The 22612-nt window shown below is 40.0% G+C and overlaps 1 protein-coding gene and 1 non-coding gene across 5 annotated transcripts in view; both read left to right on the top strand.

Annotated features, from left to right (window-relative positions):
- Positions 1-22612, top strand: part of Thada (THADA armadillo repeat containing) — a 408197-nt gene that overhangs the window by 222338 nt on the left and 163247 nt on the right. For all 4 annotated transcript variants that reach the window (XM_029564835.1, XM_029564834.1, XM_008835873.3 and 1 more), the window contains exon 29: positions 4099-4267. In XM_029564835.1, coding sequence (XP_029420695.1) covers positions 4099-4267 — 169 coding nt within the window. The remainder of the gene's footprint in view (positions 1-4098; positions 4268-22612) is intronic.
- LOC115070837 lies at positions 14374-14480 on the top strand. The gene has a single exon (XR_003849957.1). It is a non-coding gene; the product is annotated as a U6 spliceosomal RNA (small nuclear RNA).

Genomic DNA, 22612 nt, shown 5'->3' with positions numbered 1-22612 from the left:
GAGCTGTCTTGCCAGACCATGCATTACTTTTACTTTTGGGGGGAGAATTTTAGTTTTGCTTGTGAACTTGGTTCTGTGGGTTTAGTAATTACCCTAAAGTTAGGGTATCAAAAACAGAACATTCTGGTACTTTCCCTGTTTTCCATTCTTTCCCCAGTATGGATGCCAGATTCCTTTGGGAAATCATCATTTTTAAAAGGTCAGAAACACAAAAGGAGGGGCAAACTAAACATCTAACCATGTCAGAGCTTTGTATTTGTATTCGAAAGGAAGCATTTATATACAAGAACTCCTTTGGTAACATAAAACATACTAGAACACAACGTGTGTATTAGAGGGAAGGGTTAGCCTGAGAAGCTTCAGACAAACGGCTGCTGTGCTGAGTGAAGTCACTGGCTAATTAAATAGCAAAGCATTTTCAGAACATTTTCTTTTCTTTGCTATGTGAAGTTTTCACCCTCCATAGGCCAAAACAAACATTTTACTGTGTTTGCCAACTACAGATTAAGTATTTAATCATTTTACGGGAAAAATGAGTGAGAAAATGGATGAGTTGTGAGAACCTAATTACAGCCCAGAGAGAGTTGTCTAGCTACCTGCTGAAGCCATGGCTGTCTTCCCCTTCTGTGCCTCTTGATGGAACTTCTGCAACCTGTAACTTGTGCTAAGGGACCCATGGTGTTTTTACCTACTCTCACCTCTTTCTTTCTCCTTCACCATCCTGTGTCCCACCACCCCTGTGATGAAATTCTGCTTAAGACATTCCATTTGTACAAAGATGTGTGTGTGTGTGTGTGTGTGTGTGTGTGTGTGTGTGTGTGTGACATGATGTATATGTGAATATGTGGGCCACAGCATGCATGTGGAGGTCAGAGGACAACTTTGTTGAGTTGGTTCTCTTTCTCTTGTGGGTTCTGGGAGTCAGGCTCAGGTTTTCAGGCCTGTGTAACAAGCACCTTATTCTTCTGAGCCATCTCTCTGACCAGGAATTTTATATATTTTGATTGTCATATTAAGGTACATGTTGGTGGTACCTCTGAAATATTGGAAATATTTCTTCCTAAAGCTGTGGCCCCAACAGTCCAGATCTTACCAGGAATACCTGCCTTTTGTTTTGTTTGGGGTTTTTCTTTTTGGCGGGGGAAGAAGGGTTTCCCCATAGCACCAGCTGACTTGGAACTGACTATGTAGACCAAGCTGGACTTGTTCTCACAGAGATCTACCTGCCTCTGCCTCCTGCGTGCTGGGATTAAATGCATGTGCCACCATGCCCATTACAGTAATTCCTTCTTATAACACTGTTTAATTTTTTTTTTTTTTTTCAGACAGGGAATCCCTGTAGCCCCAGCTGGCCTGGAACTCACTGTGTAGACAAGGCAGGCCTTGAACTCACAGAGATCTGCCTGCCTCTGCCTCCCAAGTGCTGGGACTACAGGCATGTGCCACCACGCCCAGCTAATACTGTTTAATTTTGAGAAAAGTCGAGAGGCCATTTCTTTCCCATGTAGAGCCTACTGTCTTCTGATCTTTTGCCTTGACATTTAAGACATCTCTATAAATTGAATTATTTTATAAGTAGGTAAAAGATCATGAAGTCTAGAGAATTCCAGTGAAGAACTTAAGCTGAGGCTTTACCATATCGGACTTTTTCCTCACAATCAGTGTTGTGTCTGTGAAGGTCCTCAGCTGTGCAGCCACACCAAAGTGGTTGTGGCTTTTTAGGCTCTAAGTGTTTACAAAGTCAAGAGGCCCTTGAATGCCCTACCTCTCCAGTGCCCTGCATAGCATCTCAAAATACCACTTGTCCATGGCTGTCCTGTACTTAAGAAACAGCTTTTTGCCCACCTTCCTCATCCATTCTGGGCCCCTGTCTGGCTTGGGTTTGCTCGGGTCCTACTCATGTTGTCTCAAACACTCTGAGTGCATATGTGCAACTGCCCTGTGGTGTCCAGACAGTATGGTTTCCTTAGTATTCATCTACCACCTCTGGCTCTTATAATCTTTCTGTCCCCTCTTATGCAATGATCGCTGAGCCTTAGTAAGAGAGGGTGATATATAGGTGTCCCACTTAGGGCTGAACACTCTGTAGTCTTTTATTTTCTGCACTTTGACCATTTGTGTGTCTGTGTTAATCACCATTTGCTGCAAGAAGAACCTTCTCTGGTGAGAGTTGAGAGATGTACTAATCTATGGATAAAACAATAAGTCATTGGGAGTCAGTTTAATATTACATATTTTTAGCAGAATGATAATACTGGGTTCTATACTATGGCCTGTGATTTGTCTAGCCACAGGCTCTCATCCTGATAACAATGTCAAGTATGAACACCCTTTTGTGAAGTGGGCTTTAAATCCAACTAAAAGGTGATTGGTTACTTCTGTTATATTTGTGCCACTATTGTACCATTAACATATTTTGCCAAGACAGTTGTTAGTGTAGCTCACAGAGTTCACAGCTGATTAAGGTTAATGATTACCTTTCTCTAATATGCATAGCACTTTCTAGAACTATGAAAGCCAAGATCAGTACCAACTTGATTTTTCCTTGTTCTGAGACTCAGGTATGTAGTGTCTTAAGCAATAGGGTCTTACCATCAAGTTCTGGAAGGAAAACAAGCACAACAGCAATAGCCAGTATTGTTTGAGGATCTTGGAATCTCTCTTTCAACAACTCCAAATGAAGGAGTCCATTACTAGCTGAGTATCTTTCAGGGCAACTGATGGATAATGGGAGAGGGCGAGTCAGTTTTCCTTACTGGTGCAATGCCTGGTAGGTTGACTAGACTCTAGGGCATGGACCCATACCCAGAAGCAAATGGGAGGCAGTGAATGGAATTGATAGACCTTTAAAAAACAAAAATTTATAAATAGGGGGCTGAGATATGGTTCAGTGGTTAAGAGCACTGGCCGTTTTGCATAAGACTCGGGTTTGAATTCCAGCACCCATATGGCTGCTAACAACTGTCCTTAGCTCCAGTTCCAGGGTATCCGAGGCTCTCTCCTATCCTCTGTGGGCACTGCTCTATATGGGTGTACTTACATACATGCAGGCAATGCACCCATACACATAAAATTAAAATAATAATTTAAAAAATTTAAATAAATAAATAAAAATGTTAAAAATAAAAGGGCAGATAATAGTGGAGGACATGAAATTGAGGGTAGGGTAGTGGGGAGGAAGTGGAGGGGAGTCTGAATATGATCAAAATACATTGTATGAAATTCTGGAATCAAAAAAATTAACTTTTTAAAGAAATAAGCAGCTTTTATTCCCACTAACTCAGTAAGTCAGCCAAAAGACAAGAATTTAGAGGCTTGGTATTCCTCTCTTTCCTCTTAACAGAAGTTCAGAGTGTGTTGCCTGCCATTTGTGGTGCTCCTGGATGTGTTCTGATCCAATTCTTGGCCTTACTGTCCACTGTTATTTATCAGCTCCTAGGTCAGCCAACCATATCTACCTGTCACTGGAGCATTTCTGCCTTTGCTGTAAACTGTCCCTGGTTAGAACAGCTTTCTTGTTTCCTCTTGGCCTACTAGAACCACACATTCTTGACGCTCAAACTTTCTCCTCATTTCTTGTAACTGTTAGCATTGAGACCATTTGTTTATCATTTTCCTCATACTGTCTTGGTTTTGGTTGTCCTTTTGAATGTGTGTCTCATCTTTCCACCAGCACATGGGCTCCTCAGAGACAGCAGTGGTGGTCTTGCCTTTCATGGCACTTACCACAAAGCTTTTGGCTTATCATGGGCATCCAATTAATATTTCTTTCATTGTTAAGGAGTAAGCCATTTTGTTTGCTATCACCTGTTTATTATCACTTCCCCAAAGTCTATCTTCCTTTAGTCCCTGTGATAGAATTATAGATGCTAGTTCTTTTTTTATAACAAAAGCAAAGTCACATGTGGAACTAATGCAGATATAAAATAACACATCATTTGGAATAGGGAAGACTAAGAACATCATGTGAAATGAGGTGCAGCTCCTGCCACTGCCTCCCTTAGTTGTTCCAGTCAGGGGAGGTAGGACATCTGCATATACAAAGATGAAGGTGTGGAGACATGCACTGAGTGTTAATGTGTTTTTATGTCCCCCCAGGTGTGGTAACTCGCCAATCTACCGCTCCCGTGAAATGGCAGCTCGTGCCTTGGTCTCCTTTGTTACAATAGACCAAATACCTAGCACCCTCTGCACTCTGCTGGACACACTCCCGAACAGCACTGACCAGTGTTTCCGGCAAAATCATATTCATGGGACACTTCTGCAAGTAAGTAAAGTGACTCTGTGTGACTCAAATAGAACACCAGAATACCAGATCAGCTTTGGGTTCTTGGCACCATTCTCGGGTCAGGACTTGACACACAGGCTGTTAAGCTTGTCTGTAGAGCTTACGTCTACTTCTGAAAAACCAGGTATCTCCTAAATATACTTTCATTCACCCCATATATGAGCCAGTGTACACTGTGATTCTGGCAAATTATCTTGTATGTTAAACTCTTTTCTATGACTTACTTTTCCATCAAGTATGCCCGCAGAACATTCTGGGTCATTCCCTGTTCTGGGAGAAGCTGTGAGCACTTCTTTTGAGAGAGAGGCGAGCTTAAAAGACATAGAATTGCACAGGGAGAACTTCCCCTTAGCACAAAGCTGTCATAGCACATGGAAATAGCACCTTCCTTTCTTACTTTCTCTATTTTATAGAAGAACTGTTTAAATAAATTTCATCTATTTACTTATGAGGGGAGATTGCCTGCTTGCTGTGGCACATGTGTAGAAGTCAGAGGGCAAACTGGGGAGAATTGTTTCTCCTACCACAGGTCACAGGGTTACAGGGATTTAACCCAGGTCATCAGGATTGGCTTGAGTACCTTTACCTGCTGAGCCATTTTGCTGATCCCTATTTTCATTTTTCTCTCACCCCCTACCCACTTCCAGAACTGAGACTCAAACCTGAGGCCTTGCCCTTGCTCTGTCACTGAGCTCAATCCCCAACCCCTCGCTGCTCCTTATTTTAAATAAATATAGAAATTTATTGTTGTTAACACCTAAGTACAATAAATGAGTGAGAAGAGCCTTCTCATTGAAACTGCCCTTTGAAATTAATTTTATTTGTTTATTTATTATTATTTATTGTGTGTATATGTGTATGTCTCTGTGTGCCCATGAGGTTAGAAAAGGATGTCAGAGCTCCCGGAACTGGACTTACAGGCGGCTTTGAGTCACCTGATGTTGGTGCTGGGAACTGAACACAGGTCCTCTGGAAGAGCAGCTAGTGCTCTACCACTGAGCCATCTCCCCAGCCCTCAAACTGTCCTTTTAAAACCCCAACCTGGGTTTTGAAATCTTTTATTCACATAGTTGTGATCACTCACATGGATAGGAATAGAGGAGAGAGTTAAATGTCAGGCCATGCCAGGTACAGTGGTATATGTCTTTAATCCCAGCACTGGAGAGGCAGAGGAAGGGAGAACTCTGAGTTCTAGGCCAGCCTGATATACATAGTGAGTTCCAGGCCAGCCAGAGCTACATAGAGAGACCTTGTCTCAAAAAAAAAAAAAAGTTAGTCATGTTCTAGTTTATAAGTAGAGTGGGAGTTGTCCTTGAGATTCTACTACATGTATAACTCTTAAGTCTACCCTGCTGATATGAGAGGCAGTGTGAAAAATTGTTCACACCATGGGACTCCAGAGATTAACTGCCAGGGTATACACCAAATAGCCACCCTTCATTACCTGGACACCTATCTGCATCTTCAATTTTGAAAATAAAGGCTATATTAATTCATGCATATAAAGTGCTTATATACCTGATCCATAATAAGATATACATGTGGTTATTCTCGAAATGTTCATGTGCCTATCCTATAAGGAAAAGTAATTTCCCCCAAGGAGAATGTAATATAGACCTATCTTCTTGCCTTCCTTCCTTGGTTGTTTTACATATTTAGGAAAGATTTACTGAAAGCCTACTATATACTATTGTGTTACAACCACAACAGTGACTAACTCAGCCCCTGCCTAGAAGGAGGAGACAAGGACAAAATAAAGAGCAGAAAAGGGACAGTGGCAATGTCGAGTACTAAGCTCTGGGTCACCAAGTGGTAGAGCCCTTTGACTGGGGAAATCAGGGCAAGCATCACAGAGAAGGTGACATCTAAGTAGAGACTGAAAATAGTTCAGCATTGAGAAGGAAGAGTCTCCCATGCAAAGTACATTACATAGTAAGGCTGTGAGTGGGTGAGAAGGCAATACATCTGGGAACTGCAGCTTTGGGTCAGACTAAAACTCTACCTTGGTGGTTCTCAGCAGATCTCAGGACTTCTTAACGCACTTGAAAATTATTGAGTCTCAAACAGCTTTCAATATTGCCTTTCAATATTTAATTAGATCATAATACTGAGGTCATATTAAAATACAGGAACCCACAGCACATACTCCATTATCGTGAGAGAAGACATCCTCACATCCCTTGTAAATTCTTGAAAGTAGTTTGCCCTTGTGGACCTACTAAAAAGATTGCACAGATCCGTAAGTGTTTGAGATTTTATCTGAGATCATCTGCCGCGCGCGTGCGTGCGTGCGTGTGTGTGTGTGTGTGTGTGTGTGTGTGTGTGTGTGTGTGTGTATTACAGGCCTTTGTGGTTTCTTCTGTGGGTAGGGATATTTGATTGGAGGAGTGTGTATATCCCGGCACCCATAGAAAAGTCAGAGGACAACATTAGATGTCGATCCTCACCTTCCACCTTCTTTGAGACAGGGTCTCATTGTTCTTTTTCTGGTGTGTATACCAGGCTAACTGGCCTGCAAGCTTCCAGGGATTCTTTCATGTCCACCTCATGCTATGCCCCTGGATTTTACATTGGTTCTAGGCATTTAAACTCAGGTCCTCCTGTTTGTGTGGCAAGTGTTACTGATCCATCTTTCCAGTCCTGTGGTTTCTCTGAAGCACTCACACCTTTGGGCCCTCATTCTATCTCTGTGGTAAAGAGAGGCTGAGGTTATTATCTTGCTTCTGGAGATAGTCCATTAAGGCCCAAACGTCATCATTGGCTCAATCAAACAAGTTAGATCTCTTCAGCCTGGCGCTTTGCTGCTGCTTCAAAGGAAAGGGACTAATGACAAAGAGAAGAGCAGAACAGAATTTTCAGTGTGCACTGTAGGGAGTTAGAAGGAATGTCCAGAGTATCAAAGATACCAGCCGACTCTTAGACAGCCTTTCTTGAATGAGCTTTGTCAAAAAGTGAATGGAGCTTCTTCTCCGTCCTTCCTCCATTTGTACCCATGGGCCTCCTCACCTAAATGCCCCATTTCTCCCCAACAGTCTGGCTGTTGCTGTAGTCTGCACAGCAACCAAACCTGTGGGCTACCTTTCATATTCTTAAGTTTTCTTTGTTGGTGATCATGAGAAACTCTTTGGAAAGGCAAAATCCCCCCAACTCGGGCTGTGTCGTTGTTGCTCTTGTTCTTTAAATGTTGATAAAAGTTTTCCTGGGGAAAAAAAAAAAGCTACAGTGTGGATACTAGGCATTTACTGTGTCAAGGTTGTTTCACCCTGGTTGAAAAAGGAAGTCAAAAGTATATGATACCTTTCTGTCACAACTGTTGTAATGGCTCTTCATGGGGGAAGCCTAAGTTAAGTTAGAGAAGAGTCTTCAGCTTGTAGGTTCTTCTATACTTAAAGCGACCCTTGAAAACCCGTAAAGACTTGCATATGGAAAAGAGATTTTAGGGACTGGAGCAGTGATTGTGATTATTCTCCATGGGACCTTCAGAGTCAGCCAAATAAATGCAAAATGGTTGCTTTTATCAAGAGCAGAAGATCATTTTGTAATCAGAAAACAAATTCTTTCACAGAACGTTTGAATTATACATTTCAACTTCTTTGAAAATGTTTACATAAATATATCAAACCTCAGAGTATTTCTTTAGTGTACCTTAAAACAAGAAATGTACTGATCTCTGAGTTTTCTGGGACTACAGAAGAAAGACTCAAATTATAGGACATACAGAACAAGAACTCGTGGGATTAATTTCTTAATCATTTTCAAAACCAGAGGTTCAGCACAGCAGGGCTGACATGAAAATGGTACACATCAGAAAAGGTGAGATTGTGCAGCAGGTTCTAAAGAGCCAAAGGTAAATGACATTAAATCCCAATCAAGGCCAGATAAGAACCATGGACATTGCATTTGGGAGCAACACTGTCAGAGCCACCCTTTCTTCTCAGTAGAATTAACTGTTTTTATTGCCAAAATTCTTCCTGTTAGGAACCTAACATTATTACTGGGTTACTTATCACTCTCAAGAAATCACAGTGGAGTTCAGAAAGTTCTTTTGTTGAAGGAGAGTTTCGCCAACAACCCTGATGAAAGGTTTATTCTGGTTCTTGTGTATTTAGCTAATACTTTGATTTTTCATAAAGAAGTGTATACTGTCCAAAGGGAGAGTTTGGGTTTTGAGTTTGTTCATTTCCTGTATCTTTTGGTCATTTTTTTCTGATGGTATAATAAAAAAATATAAAAGGTCATCCTTGGGCCTGGAAACCCTCTTCTGGCCTCTGAAGTCACTGTACAACATGGGTATACTTAATACTTTCAGGTAAAGCACTTCCATATATATTATAAAAATAAAGCCCAAAAAAATTAGGGGTGGGGTGGGAGAATGCAGTCTTCCTGTTGTCCAGCTGACTTGGAACGCACTATGGAAACAAGGCTCTCCTCCATCTCAGAGATCCCCTGCTTCCGCCTCCCGAGTTCTGGGATCACTGATGTGTACCACCATGCCTGGCTGCCCCATCCCAATTTTTTTTTTTTGAAAGTAAAAGAAAAAATAAAAGTGAAAGATAATTCTTGATCTTTCTGTAAAAAAGGAGGAAATATTTGAGACAATTCAACTTGTTGAAAGTAAAAAAAAAAAAAAATAATCACTTTTGCATTTATCTGAATATTCTAGGAAAAAGTATTATCTTTAATACTTAATCCAAATAATCACCCCAGTGCCAGTACAAGCATAAGTTACACTTCCCTCCTAATGCCAGAATCATGTTTTCTTAGTTTCACCAATAGAACATGTCAGACACTTTAATTCTTTTAATTTCTCTCCCCAGTTTGGAGACTTGAGTCAAAATGATTCTTTTCTGTCCCTGGAGCTCAGCAATAGTGCTTTAGTTTCCTTCCCTCCCTTCCCCTCCCTTTCCTTTCCCCTCCCCTTCTTTCCCCTCACCTCCCATGAAAGGGTGACTTGGGTGAGGTCACAGGGGTAGCCAGTGGTAGAGATGATAGTCCACGCTAAAGTCTGAGTTCTTTTTCTCTTTAGAATGTGCTGCCTCCCATAGTTGGTTAAGAATAACAACTTTTTTATGCCTAGGGAACTTAAACCAAAAATATATCTCCTTCCTGATTTTATCTGTTATCATTTGGATGGTCTCCATAAATCCAGTGTGTTATGATACATCAACACTGGAAGCAAAGTGAAACCATCAGTGTTTTAGAAACTGCTAGGGCAAGTCACTGAAACCCAGTGTATTAGTCAGGGTTCTCCAAAGAAACAGAACCGGTAGAATGAATATGTATAGAGATTTATCAGCTTAGCTCACAGGAAAGAGTCTGAGTAGTCCAACAATGGCTGCACCACACTGGAGAGGCTGAGAATCCGTAGTCGCTCAGTCCTCAAGGCTGGATGTCTCAGTAGTCCCAATCCAGTGCTGAAGGTCTGATAAATTCCAAATATCAGCTAGTCTTAAGTCTACAGCAGCAAGACGAACTCACCAGCGCGAGAAGGCAAGCAGCAAAAAGCCTGGCATTCTGCTCTGCCTTGGTCTTTTATACCGGCTGCCATCAGAAGGTAACGCCCACATTTAGGGTGTGTCTTCCGGCTTTAGATGACCCAATCAAGAAGATCTCTTTCATTTCAGTTAATCCCAGATCCAAACAAGTTGACACCCAGGACTAGCCATCACACCCAGAGAAGATAAAATGAAAAAGACACATTGTACTTTCCTTCCCTCAACTCATCTTTTGCCTATTTCTCTTTGGTTTTCTATTTAAAAGTCCTAGCTGGAAAGAAGGGATCCTCCCATGAGACCCAGACTCTAGCTAAGTCATAGTAGCCACACCTTCTGTCTTTTTTTTTTTGTCTTTTTGAGACAGGGTTTCCCTGTAGCCCCAGCTGGCCTGGAACTCACTATGTAGACCAGTCTGGCCCTGAACTCACAGAGATCTGCCCCTCTCTGCCTCTCTCCGCCTCGTGATTAAAGGTGGGCACCACCACACCTGGCCCCCTCTGTCTTTCTTAAGCCTCTTAGACTTGAGCAGAAATTAGGATCTAGGAGCTTGTAGAGCCATGAGGAAGTGATCAGGATTGAATTTAATTCAGCAGACACAGCATGCTTGCCCTGTTCTAGGTGTTATTTGAACTTAAGCCTCTTCCTTCCCACTGTGGAGAGAGCTGTGGGGTCAGCAGCCCACGCAACCCCCTGTGGCCAAGGAGCATATGATTAATAGAATGAAGCTGAGGCAGAAGACAGAGCAGCCAGGTGGTCTGTGAGCATGAAAGGAGACTGCATCTGAGGTTTGTTCTGCTTCAGTCTGCATCATGAGTGAAGACTGATATTTGCTGTCAGATCTCCACATGGTTGGGAACAATAGAGCTGGACTGTGCTGGCCAGAACAGTGTGAGGCCTGAAATAGAAAATGATCTTTGCATTACTTCCTTGGAAAGGAAAGCAGACGCCTAGAAAGAAGTAAATGTAGACCAGTTTGGCTAATTGTGTAAGCAATCACTATTCAAGAAGCAGGGATTTGACACCTACCCTTCAGTGCCTTCCGAAAATCCAATTAGCGGACAGAAATAGAGCACCAGAAATAGAGACACCCTAGGATGCACTCTATGGGGTTCTTACAAACAAGTGCTTGTTTAAAAGAGAGTGATTTTACTAATGTTGCATCAGTGCTTGCAACTAGGTGTATTAAAAGAATTAGTTCCATCTTTAAAAAACTATAGAAGGCACTGTGTGCTTTAAGAATTTTGGTGTCTTTTCCATATTTCTCAGTAGGACAGAATTGTGAAACATAGAATGTTCAAATTGTCCAGAAATGGAACATTGCTTGATGGATTACATTTGGTGACCTAAGATGTGGGCCTATGCTCATTATTATTTATTTTATTCCCAGAAAGTTTAATTTTTAGAATGGAAAATCAAAAACAAAAGCATGAGATGATGCTGGTGTGCATTCTGTGCTTTCTGGAGTGAGTGAGACTCATGAAAATGCTCATTCTTGTGACTAGTGGTCAGATTCATTCTTCCTTTTTGAATACATGTTAGTTTGAAAGGAGAAAATGTAAGTTGCCAAGAAGGTCTCCAGTCCAAGAAGGGCTGAGGTTGATCTTCTCCCATGATGTGACTGTAGATGTGCCAAGTTATTTACTAAACCTGAAGTTCTCAGGGAGCCTGGGTGTGGCCTCAGAGCTGGAGAATCCAGGCACTCACCTGTAGCTGTGAGCAGCAGCATCCACTTTATCCCAGAGTGCCAAAGAAAGATTATTTCCTGTTGCCTTGATGTAAAAAGGATTGCATAGCAATGGACTATTTTTTTAAAAATTAAGAAAAGAACTAAACCTTGTTAAATCTTACGTTTTGGCAATATGTTGCTTTCTGGATAAAAGCCCAGACAAGTAATTTTTAATTAAAATGCTACTTTTGAAGCTGAATTAATCCCTTCTTTATAAACATTCAAAAACTTTTATTTGGTGTGTGTTACTTAGGGAGCTTTCTCTGTATGTTGGAGACAACTCTCTACTGCCAAGTTCCAGAGCACTGGCTGTTATACATGAGCATTGTTCCCCAGGCAGTGCCCTCCTGTGGTTTTTTAATGCTCTTAACAAAGAAGTATCAGTCAAGGGTATGTTGAGCTTAGAGAATGGTCAGTTCATGTGTCCCCAGCTGTTTATTATTGTTCAGGATTAGAGTAGGGGAAGTAATAGGGAATGAGTGTGTGTGTGTGTGTGTGTGTGTGTGTGTGTGTGTGTGTGTACATGTTCCAGTTCTTGAGTATTACATGCCTATTGGATGGGATATGGATTATTGAGTATCTACAGAGGTCTTTGTGGAAGATGGACATTATTCCCATCCTACTGATGAGAAAAATGAGGCTAAAAGAGTTTGAGATATCACTAAAGTTATCAGGTATAAATGGTAGCAAGTTGAGTGAAGATTTACTTCCAGAATTATTTGAAACTTTTGAACTGTGCTCTTACAGTGTAAGACTGTATTATACTACTGTACTCACTATGTTGTACTCCTTCTGTGGATGAGAAGAATGTTCAGAGAGAAGTGACTCTCTGGGGCCTTCAGAATTAAACATTGGATGTCCTGGAAGTTGACATTGTCTATTTGGTTGTTCAGCAGCTGTTGATTGACACCAGCTATGTGTCAAGTACTGCTATAGATACATGAAATAAATCAGAGAAAAGAGACAGCTCTTACTCATGAAGATAAGCTCTCAAGGCTGGGGTTGTGGTTCAGTTGGTAAAGTACTTTCCTAGAGTGCACAAAACCCTTAGGTTCAATCCCTAGCCCCAAATGAATCTGTAGTCCTAGTACTCAAGAGATAGATGCAGGGAGATCAGAAGTTCAAGGTCATTCTTAGCCACATAGTGAGTTCAAGGTGAACCTGGGCTACTTGAGACCTTGTCTCAAAAACAAACGAACAAAACAAAAAAGATCAGCTCCCATGTAGCTAACATTCTAACAATGAGGAGGCAGACAATAGCAAATAATAGTATAATAAAGCTCACTGATTTGGTTAATATAATAAGTAAATTATATAGTTTCCTAGAAGCTGATATTTGCTATGGACCAGAAGAACAGGTACTATAGAGGAGTCAGGAGTGAGTAGGAGAAGAGGGCAGATGACAGCATTAGATGAAGAATCAGAATAATCATTGTAGAGAAAATTATGTTTGAGCAGGTTCCACCACAAGACCAAAAGAGACTGGAGGTAGGTACTAAGAAGTAGACAAGTTTTCTCCAAATTTCACTGGTTATGTAGATTTGTAAGTAGGTATATCAAGTGTGTATTTGAAACTATCCTTTTTGAAGGGAGGTGGGGAGGTTCTCAGTATGTTGCTCTGGCTGGCCTGGACTTGCTATATAGACCAGGGTAACCTTGAACTCACATAGATCTGCCTGCCATAGCAAAGAGAGTGGACAGTAGCGGATACTATACTTTAGAAGCCCCTGAAGTGAATCCTCATGTTCTGGATTCACTTGAATCTAGAGCCTTGCTGAAGCCCTGTTTCTTTAGGATTATAGTGAATCGGGCTTATCTGTCATGGTTCTAATAAAGAATAGTAGCATCACCTCACTTCCTCTGCTCTCCAGTGTGGCCTTTACACCTTGACCTGCAAGATAGAAGTGAAGAGAATATTTATGATTTTTTTTAAGGGAATTATTTACTGGATAGCTTTTTGTTGTTAAGAGTTTTTTGTTTTTTGTGGGGGGGGGTTGTTTTGTTTTGTTTGTTTTTTGAGTCAGGGTCTCACTATGTAGCCTTGGCTGCCTGGAACTCACTATGTAGATGAACTGGCCTCAAACTCACAAAGATCTGTCTGCCATGCCCAGCCTAAATTTTTTTTTAATTATTTATTTTATGTATCTGAGTGTTTTCCCTACACGTGTGTAAGTGCACCATCTGTATGCAGTGCCCGCAGAGATCAGAAGAGGGCATCAGATTCCCTGGAACTAGAGTTACAAATGGTTGTTAGCTACCATGGGGATTCTGACTCCTCTGCAAGAGCAACCAGTGCTTTTAGCCACAGAGCCATCTCTCCAGTTCCCTTACTGGGTAGTTTTAAGTACATAAAACAGTGCCAGGTACCATGGAGATAAAAAGAAAAGTTCATTGATAGCACATTGTCTACCCTCTAAAACCTTATGATCTTCCATGAAGAATGAGCCATCAACTCTGAAAGCAGTTACACAGACATATATGGCAGCAGGTGATGTGTGCCAAGTAAATGCCACAGACACACCCCCAGGCTGGACTGGAGTGAGCAACAAAGGTTTCTTAGAGATGCTTAGTCTTAGAGTAAACCAACATCAGGAAGTACTTGCAGAGAACCATGTGCTAGCCAGTCAGGTTTAGTAATAAGTATGTTGGGGAGAGATAGGATTAAAGGACATGTGCAAATCAGCACATGAAAGATTAGAACTGCCAGGCTACACAACACAGACTCCTTCAACCTCAGCCTTCAAAGTGAGGTATGTATTTCATAATGTTAACTAACATTTTTATATTTATATATAACATAATGTGCCTGTTGATGAAGTAATGTATAATTGTAAGCTAAACAATGCATAAGAAATAGAAGCATGGTGCTCACTTCGGCAACACATATACTAAAATTGGAACGATACAGAGAAGATTAGCATGGCCCCTGTGCAAGGATGACATGCAAATTCGTGAAGCGTTCCATATTTTTTAATTAAAAAAAAAGAAAGAAAGAAATAGAAGCATGGCTCAAAGAGGCCATTTCCTTTTTGTTATTTTTGTTATTTAAGAAAACCTGCTGTGTAGTCCAGGCTAGCGTTGAGTTCACTATGTAGTCAAGGCTGGCCTTGACCTCACAGCAGTCCTCCTATCTCAGCCCTCTGAGTGTTGTGATTATACAACTTACCCTCCACATCTGGCTCACAAAGGTCATTTCTTGAAGTGCACACAAGCAGATTCTGCAGCCAGTTCATCCTGTGTAGATCCAGTTCTGCTGCTTATTAGCTGTATTTTGAGTAGGTTACTGAACTTCTTCCTCTGTTAACTGGTAAATGAAGCCAATAGAGTAGTTGAGAAAATGAGATTAGTTAATACATGGGAAGTGCTTAGGAGACCTTGGGCATGTGGCATATACTCAATAAATTGACTGCTCTTATCTGCTTGCTACTCAATACCACCACTACCACCCCCTCTGCTGCTCATGTGGAAGAAGTCTCTAACCAAAAATGATCATTGATGTGGTAAGAGACTTTGAAAGCTGTGTTTTAGGAAAATTAATGTTGTATAATCCTGCAAAATGTAAGGGTGCCTATTTGGTACAGAGAGAGAGAGAGATTTGAGTTTTGACTATGGTTAGTATGCTTCATAAAGCATGGTCAGTGAATGTTCTTTACCTTCCTTGCTCTACCCTTATAAGAGCAGAGTTCTCTCAGGTTCCTAAGAGTGGAGCTCCTGCCTATCAGGTTGTTACTCTGTGCACCTGGTTTGTTTGGAATTACATCCTTTCTCTTGGACTTTATCAGAAACTTGATGAATCATGAAAGGAACAGTGTCACACTGTTTTAAACAAAGAACTCTTTGACCATTACAAGGGGGATATTTGAAGTTCATAAAGTGAAAGGAGATATAGAATCCTCCTAGATAGAATAATCTAGCACTTTTCTAAGTTCATTTTTCATCTTCAGGAGCCATACTTTCCAGCCCCTTTTAGCCAGTTCATTTTTATTGTTTTGAGACATTTTTTAAAAATTCATTGAGAATTACATACATGCATATAAGGTGTTTTGATCAAATCCATTGCCACACCAACTCCTCCCGTATCTCTCCATCACTTTTTTCTGACAACTTCATATACTCTCTCTTTCTTTTTCTTTCTTTTTTTTTTTAAATGGAGCTTTTTGCTATTCTAACATCTCCCCCCCCCCAAAAAAGGTAACCCTAAAGTCTTTTAGGGATTAGATAAAAGCTCCAAAATACTTTTGACATTTTTGGCTTTTGGACTATTCTAACATCTCCCCCCCCCCCAAAAAAGGTAACCCTAAAGTCTTTTAGGGATTAGATAAAAGCTCCAAAATACTTTTGACATTTTTGGCTTTTAGAATATGACTCAAGATAATTCTGAGTATACTTTTAAAATCCATCAGAACAAGGCATCACACTGTGTGTACACTGTGGGGCTTCTGTCATTTTCTAGATTCTCTATCAAGTATCTGACAGTACATGGGCCCATTATGTGATGGAATTTTGTGTGTGTGTGTGTGTGTGTGTGTGTGTGTGTCCATCCTCATACAATGAAAAAAGTATTTGTTCTTTGTTTCTAGCATTTGCAAGTCCATTAGACAAAAAGTAATACCTTATTGCTATTACTGGTACAGTTTTTTTATCTGTCTGTCTGTCTGTTTGTTTGTTTTGAGATTGCTGGATATGTGTACTTGTTCCATAGACCTTTGGTTCGTTTAGGATACCAGTTTATTTCAGTTACCAAGGAATTGAGTGGCCTTTTAAAAGCACTGTGGTTGAGGGCAGACACCAAGATAATTAGGCAGTCACCTTAGAGGCTTGCAGTAAAATGAAACCCTAGGCCTAAAGAGATTTAAAATACTCTCACTCATTTCCTGATTTAAAGCACATGGTTAGCCACAACACTTCTGTGTCTCTATACTGTGTATCTCTTTTCCCTCGGCCTTATAATCTGCCTCTTGTTTAGAACTTTTGCCTGTAGTACCTGTGTGTTCCCCCCATTATCCTGTGGGACAAAAATGGGATACAACTCTCTTAAACACTCATGGCCAAGAAAACACCATTCCTGACCTAGGGGCAAGCCGACGCTCAGCAGGCTACAGTGAACTCTGCATAGAAATAAATGACTAGGATTGGGAATGCAGCACTCAGACTGGAAATCCCAATGGAAGCTCCTACTTTCCCCTTTCATCTCTCCCCCTCTCCCTCTTTCCTCCTCACTTCCCGTACCAAAAACGCTGTGAACATCTAAGGAGCTCACTTTTAATCCTAGCTGCTTAGATTTTACTTCATGACCTGTCCTAGCTTACCTCTGACCACTTGCAAGATGTATAGTGGAAACATGTGTGTCCTTCTCAGGGAGCACAGTGCAATTCTAGGTTCTATTTACCTAAAAGAGCTTTGAAAAATAATACCTAATTAGAATTTTCTTGCTTCTCGTGCTTAAAACATGAAATGTATTGCTGGGTGCAATTACTATCTGTTTCATTGGGCCTCTCTTGGCTGGGAAGCAAGAGACTGTGTGAAAAATCTTCTAAGAACAGAGATTCTCCTGAAAACTTAGCCAGGACATCAAAATTTGAACTCTGTCGTAAAGCCTTCTCCAGATTCTCGAATTTAGACCTCAACAAGGAGACTAGGGGTTAAATCTAGATAGGGTGCAAAGAATAAAGGTTGTAAATAGTAATTGTATTTTATTTATTAAAAGTGTTTCTTAAATATTATGTGGACCTTATATATGTAAATGTCCAGAAAGCTAGTGGTAAATTTATAACTTGATCCTCAAAAATACTATGATATATATAGAAAATAAGACTTTTAAAAATACATCCTTGGAGCTGGAGAGATGGCTCAGCGGTTAAGAACACTGGTTGTTCTTGCAGAAGACCTGGGTTCGAGTCCCAGCACCCACATGGCAGTTAACAACTGTCCCTAACTCCAGTTCCAGGAGATCCAACATTCTTCTGTCCTCCACAGGCATTGTATGGCACAGGTGTACTTACCTACTGCATACACATAGAACAGGAATGATGAAGGAAAACAAAACACATCCTTAATACTTCTTTTAGAAATTGTCAAATAATTCTTGCGTATTCTTTCTCTCTGTCTCTGTCTCTCTCTCTCTCTCTCTCTCTCTGTCTCTCTCTTTATTGCTCTCTGTGTGTGTGTGTTTAAAGAATTGGATAGGGCTGTGCATATAGCTCAGTGGTTGAGCACCTGGGTAGTGTGTTTGTGTCCCCAGGCTCCTCCATACTACACATGAGGGCAGGACTCTATATACTACAATGGACAGAGAGAGAACCACACATATTCTATACATATTACAACACACTTTGTTTTGGATAAATTCATGTGTTGGGGAAAAATAAGCAATTTAAATCTTTATGTGAATGGGATTGATAATTACACTAAGATTTTTTTTTTTTTTTGGTCTTTTTGAGACAGGGTCTCCCTGCAGCCCCAGATGTCCTGGAACTCACTGTGTAGACCAGGCTGGCCTTAAACTCACAGAGATCTGCCTGCCTCTGCCTCCCGAGTGCTGGGATTAAAAGCGTGCGCCACCATGCCCGGCTAAAGCTTTTTTTTTTTTTTTTTTGCACTAAGAATTTTTACTTGCAAATATTTGCTTCTCCCCGCCCCCCAAATGCTGGCTGCCTTCCTGTTTCATCCTCCGCTTTTTTTCTTGCTAAGAAATGAGATGTGTTACATGCTTGCATTGGTGGCACTCTGAAGCAGCTGTTAGGGGTGTGCAGGTTTTGATTTTCTTACTGGACCACATTCATGTTGAATAGATAGTCTTCTGCTTTCTCACCAAGATCTTGTCTTGTCCCTATTTGGGATACCCGTGAAATCTCCAGTGAGAGGGGACATTTTTCTTGCCTTCCTGAGAATCACATTTCTAAAAAGGACTCTAAAATTTTTGGTTTGGAGTTATTTTTGTATTAAATGGCTTTAAAGGGTTGTGTGTGTGTGTGTGTGTGTGTGTGTGTGTGTGTGTGTGACTTTGAAGAGTTTACAAGTGCCAGAAAATTCCATCACCTTTGTTAATCTTCAAAGAAATCATGCATTATTTTACTTTTTTTTTCTCTTATTACTAAAGCCTTTAAAAAGGCTTTATTTTTTACAGACAGTAAGACAGGTTTTACATTTCAGTTTATATTTATTTATGGAAAATTGCCTTTATACCTGTCCTTTCTTCTTGGATTACAGGAGACATAACATTTTTATATCCAAACTTGTTTCTGAAATGTAGTATCAGTTTCCTGCTTGATGATTGTTTTCAAATATGTGAGACCCATACTTGTCCAATAGCTAAACTGCTCTTATACTGAAAAAAACAGTACTGAGTTATCAGTATATTTGAAAGGAAATTTAAATAGTAAGTAGATCTGATTTTCAGAGGTGTAGAGAACAGAGATACATGGCAATAATTTATATTAAAATTCATGATTGAATATACAGACTGTATGTGTGAATATATGTGTGTACACATTATGGATTAAGATGCTAGAAATTTGACCCCATGTTCTTCAAAGGACACTCTGAGAGTGAATTAAGAGATGTAGCATAATTTACTCCCACCATCCCACTGGCCCTAAAGTGGTAGATTTCTGAAGAAAATCAGTATCAGTGCCCTTCTGTCCTAATTTCTAAGCAGCAGTGGGTTTTTGCTCATGCACCCTGTCCCACTCCAGACTTCTATACCTCCTTAAAGGAGGAGTGTATAGTTCTACAGATGTGTCTCCAAAACCATGGCTTGCCCATTGTGGATCAATATGTGATTTATTTTGTTACTCTTCTCTGTCCTCACTTTTTCCCTTTTGTTGTTTCTTATATTTTTACTCTTTTTCCCAAAGGAAATGAATACAAAGTGAGCAGATATGCAAAATTCCCAGCTGTCTGTCCATTTCAAGTTCAATCTCAGACATCAATACTTTGGTCACAATGTATTTCATCATTTTTAAAATTCTTATAGAGAAAGGGAGAGTAGTCTGTATGTTGTTGGGAGAGGAATAGAGTCCCAAAACTTATAGCCACATTTAAATACAAAACAAAATAAATATCACAAAGTCTGCCTCAGAGTCTTTTCGAGTGATTTTTTTTTTCAGTGTTTTGGTGTGTTTGAAGATTTTTTTCATTTCTTTGTTTTGTCATTGACCTTTCCTGATGGCAGTAGTTTGCTGTGGTGTGTTGCCATGCACTTACTACAGTTCAGAGTGCCTTGCCTCTCAGGATTTCACAGGGGACCATGTTGAGTAGAACCTTGAACTATTAGCAAGCAGTACAGCCACTCTAACTCTTCTTGAGGCAGAGTCTGCATTTTCACAAGATTCCTGTATCTGCTTGTTACAATTTAAGAAGTCCTGGTCCAGGTCTGAGGATGTAGCTCAGTTGGCAGAATACTTCCCTATTCTGCATGAGACTCTGGGTATTCTGGGTATGATCCCTAGTAACACATAAACTCAGCATGGTGGCACTGTCCTGATACCTCAGCATTCTAAGAGATGGAGGTAGAAAGACCAGGAATTTAAGGTCATCCTCAGTTACATAGTGAGTTCAAGGTCAACCTGGGCAACATCCTCTTAAAAAAAAGTTCTGGTCCACCTGAGCCCTTTTGGTATGTTAAACTGAAGACCATTCTCATAGCTAGATGTTAGCCACCTGAAGACAGCTTGCAGTGTCTGCTTATGCCTTTGGTTACATGGCCAACAGAGCTTAGTATGTTGCTACTTGACTTATATGTTAAGCTTAAATTGTTGATGGTGACTTTCATAGCTGATAATATAAACACATGTTGCTATAGTTTCTAGATGATGAACCTAAGTTCATCATTTCACCAAGAAAATACTGAATTCATAGAAAATTGGGTTTTACTTATATTTTATTCGCTAAATGCCTGTTGCTAAGCATGTGGTAGTTTATTTAATCAGCTATCCAGAGAACCAGTTTTGATCCTATTGATCATTTCTATGTGGTACTTTCTTTTATTTCTATTAGTGTTTATTATCATCTTTATTATCTCCCCGTATAGACTTGTTCTGAATTCTTTCTGGGGTTCTTAACCTAAATTCTTAAGTTAGATGACTATTTCACCCAGTATTTCATCTTCCTTGTTTTTAACATGAATGTTCATGACCATACATGCTCCTTCACACCATTTCAGTCCCATCCCATATGTGTTGCTATGTGTTACTTTCATTCTTGTCCGGGTCTAAATATTTGGAAAATTTTGTTATGATTTTTTCTTTAACTGATTGCTTTTTATTAAAACATTTGCATAAAGGCTTTCTTGCTAATTTTTCTTAAAATATTAGCTTTGTGGTCAAAGGCCACCAGTAATGATATTCCTTTTTCTGAGATTTGTTGAGGCCATTTTTGTAGTATGATAATATGATTTATTATTTTCAAATTTTATATTTTAAAAACTATGCATAGTATTTAAATCTTACATACTCTTAACTGATTTTTTTTCTTCTGCCTGACCTATCTGCAGTGTGAATTGTAAATTATAGGAAATGTGAATTTGTAAGGGCTGGGCATGGTGGCACATGCCTTTAATCCCAGCATTCAGGAGACAGAGGCAGGTGGATCCCTGTGAGTTCGAGGCCAGCCTGGTCTACACAGCGAGTTTTAGGCCAGCTGGGGCTACAGGGAAATCCTGTCTCAAAAAGACAAAAAAAAAAAAAAATAGTGTAGTAGTTTAAAGTCATGTTATTAATGTGTTTGAAATTTTCATGATTATTATGCTGTTTTTGGAGAATTGTTCTTTTATCACTGAGTAACTTCTTTCTTTAGCCTTATTTATGCCTATTGGCTTATATGCTAGTTTTGTCTAATGTTGATATTGCTAAAACAACTCTCTTGAGATTTTAAAATGTCTATTTTTTATGTTCTTTCCTTCTGTCTCGTTAAGTTACAGTTTTAGTTGTCCCTTATAAACAGAATATATCTGTTTTGCTTCTACATACAATCTGTTAGTTATTATGTTATTTAGTAAACTTTTTGCTTAGGCTAGTTTTAAGTGTGCCAAACAGTTCTGAAGGCACTATGGAAAGTTTCCGTATAGCCCTTACCCAGTTTTCTACACTGCTACCATCTTGCATTTCTGTGGTATTTGTCACAACTAAGGAAGTAGTTGACACATTGCTGTTAACTAAACTGGAAACAGCGGTTTTCTTCTATAGTCTTCATTTAATGTCCTTTTTCTGTGGCAGTATTTCATCCAGCCTGCCACATTACATTCAGTTACCATAGCCCCCTTAGATTCCTCTAGTTTATCACAGTTTCTCATATATTTTCCTTGTTTTTGATGAACTTGATAGTATTAAAGACTACTGGTCAGATATTTTGCAGAAAGTCCTTCAGTTTGGGTTTGTATGGTTTGGGCAGGGGGGTTGTTTGTTTGTTTTTAGTGGCCAAGCTAGGGCTTAGGGTTTTGGGAGGAGACCACATCATGTCATTTCATGGATGTGGGCTGTTGCATGCTGTCATGTCAGTGTTGCTTGTCACTGATGATGTGAACCTTGATCCTGTCACTTAGAAGTACCATTTGTCAGGTTTACCCATGGTAGAGGTCCCCCCACCTCCACACCATATGCAGGGGCAGAGAGAGAGAAGTTAAGTTTTACCTCTTGGAGGTAGGTGTCTTCATAAATGTGGAATTCCAAGTGGAAGATCTGTCTCTTCTCCATTGAGTTACATTTTCAAACATCTGTGTATTTGTATCAGTATAGACTCATGAGTATTTGTCTTTTAATTTATGTTCCAATCCAGTATTATATCATTTATTTTGTTGCCCAAATGGTTCTGGTTTTAGTCATTGGAAACTTTCAGGTGGCTCTTGACCTGCCTCCATACTTTTGTTCGGTTAGTTAGTTCCTGGCACTACAAGGTATTTTAATCTCACTAGATCTATAATTAGTTATTTCTCCAAGGAGCCCTGATTCCTTTTATTGGCAAATGATATTAGACATCAAAATCAAGACACTGTGTATACTTATTGCTACTGGGGTATCATTGTTTCTAGGTCCACTCTTTGGGCATAGTTAGGAAACCCACATAAATATATTACCCATTTATATATACATAAACACAATTCTTTCT

This window comes from Nannospalax galili, unplaced genomic scaffold (assembly GCF_000622305.1).
Source record: "Nannospalax galili isolate Female #2095 unplaced genomic scaffold, S.galili_v1.0 scaffold257, whole genome shotgun sequence".
NCBI classification, from domain to species: Eukaryota; Metazoa; Chordata; class Mammalia; order Rodentia; family Spalacidae; genus Nannospalax; species Nannospalax galili.
This window is presented reverse-complemented; position numbering and strand designations above follow the sequence as displayed.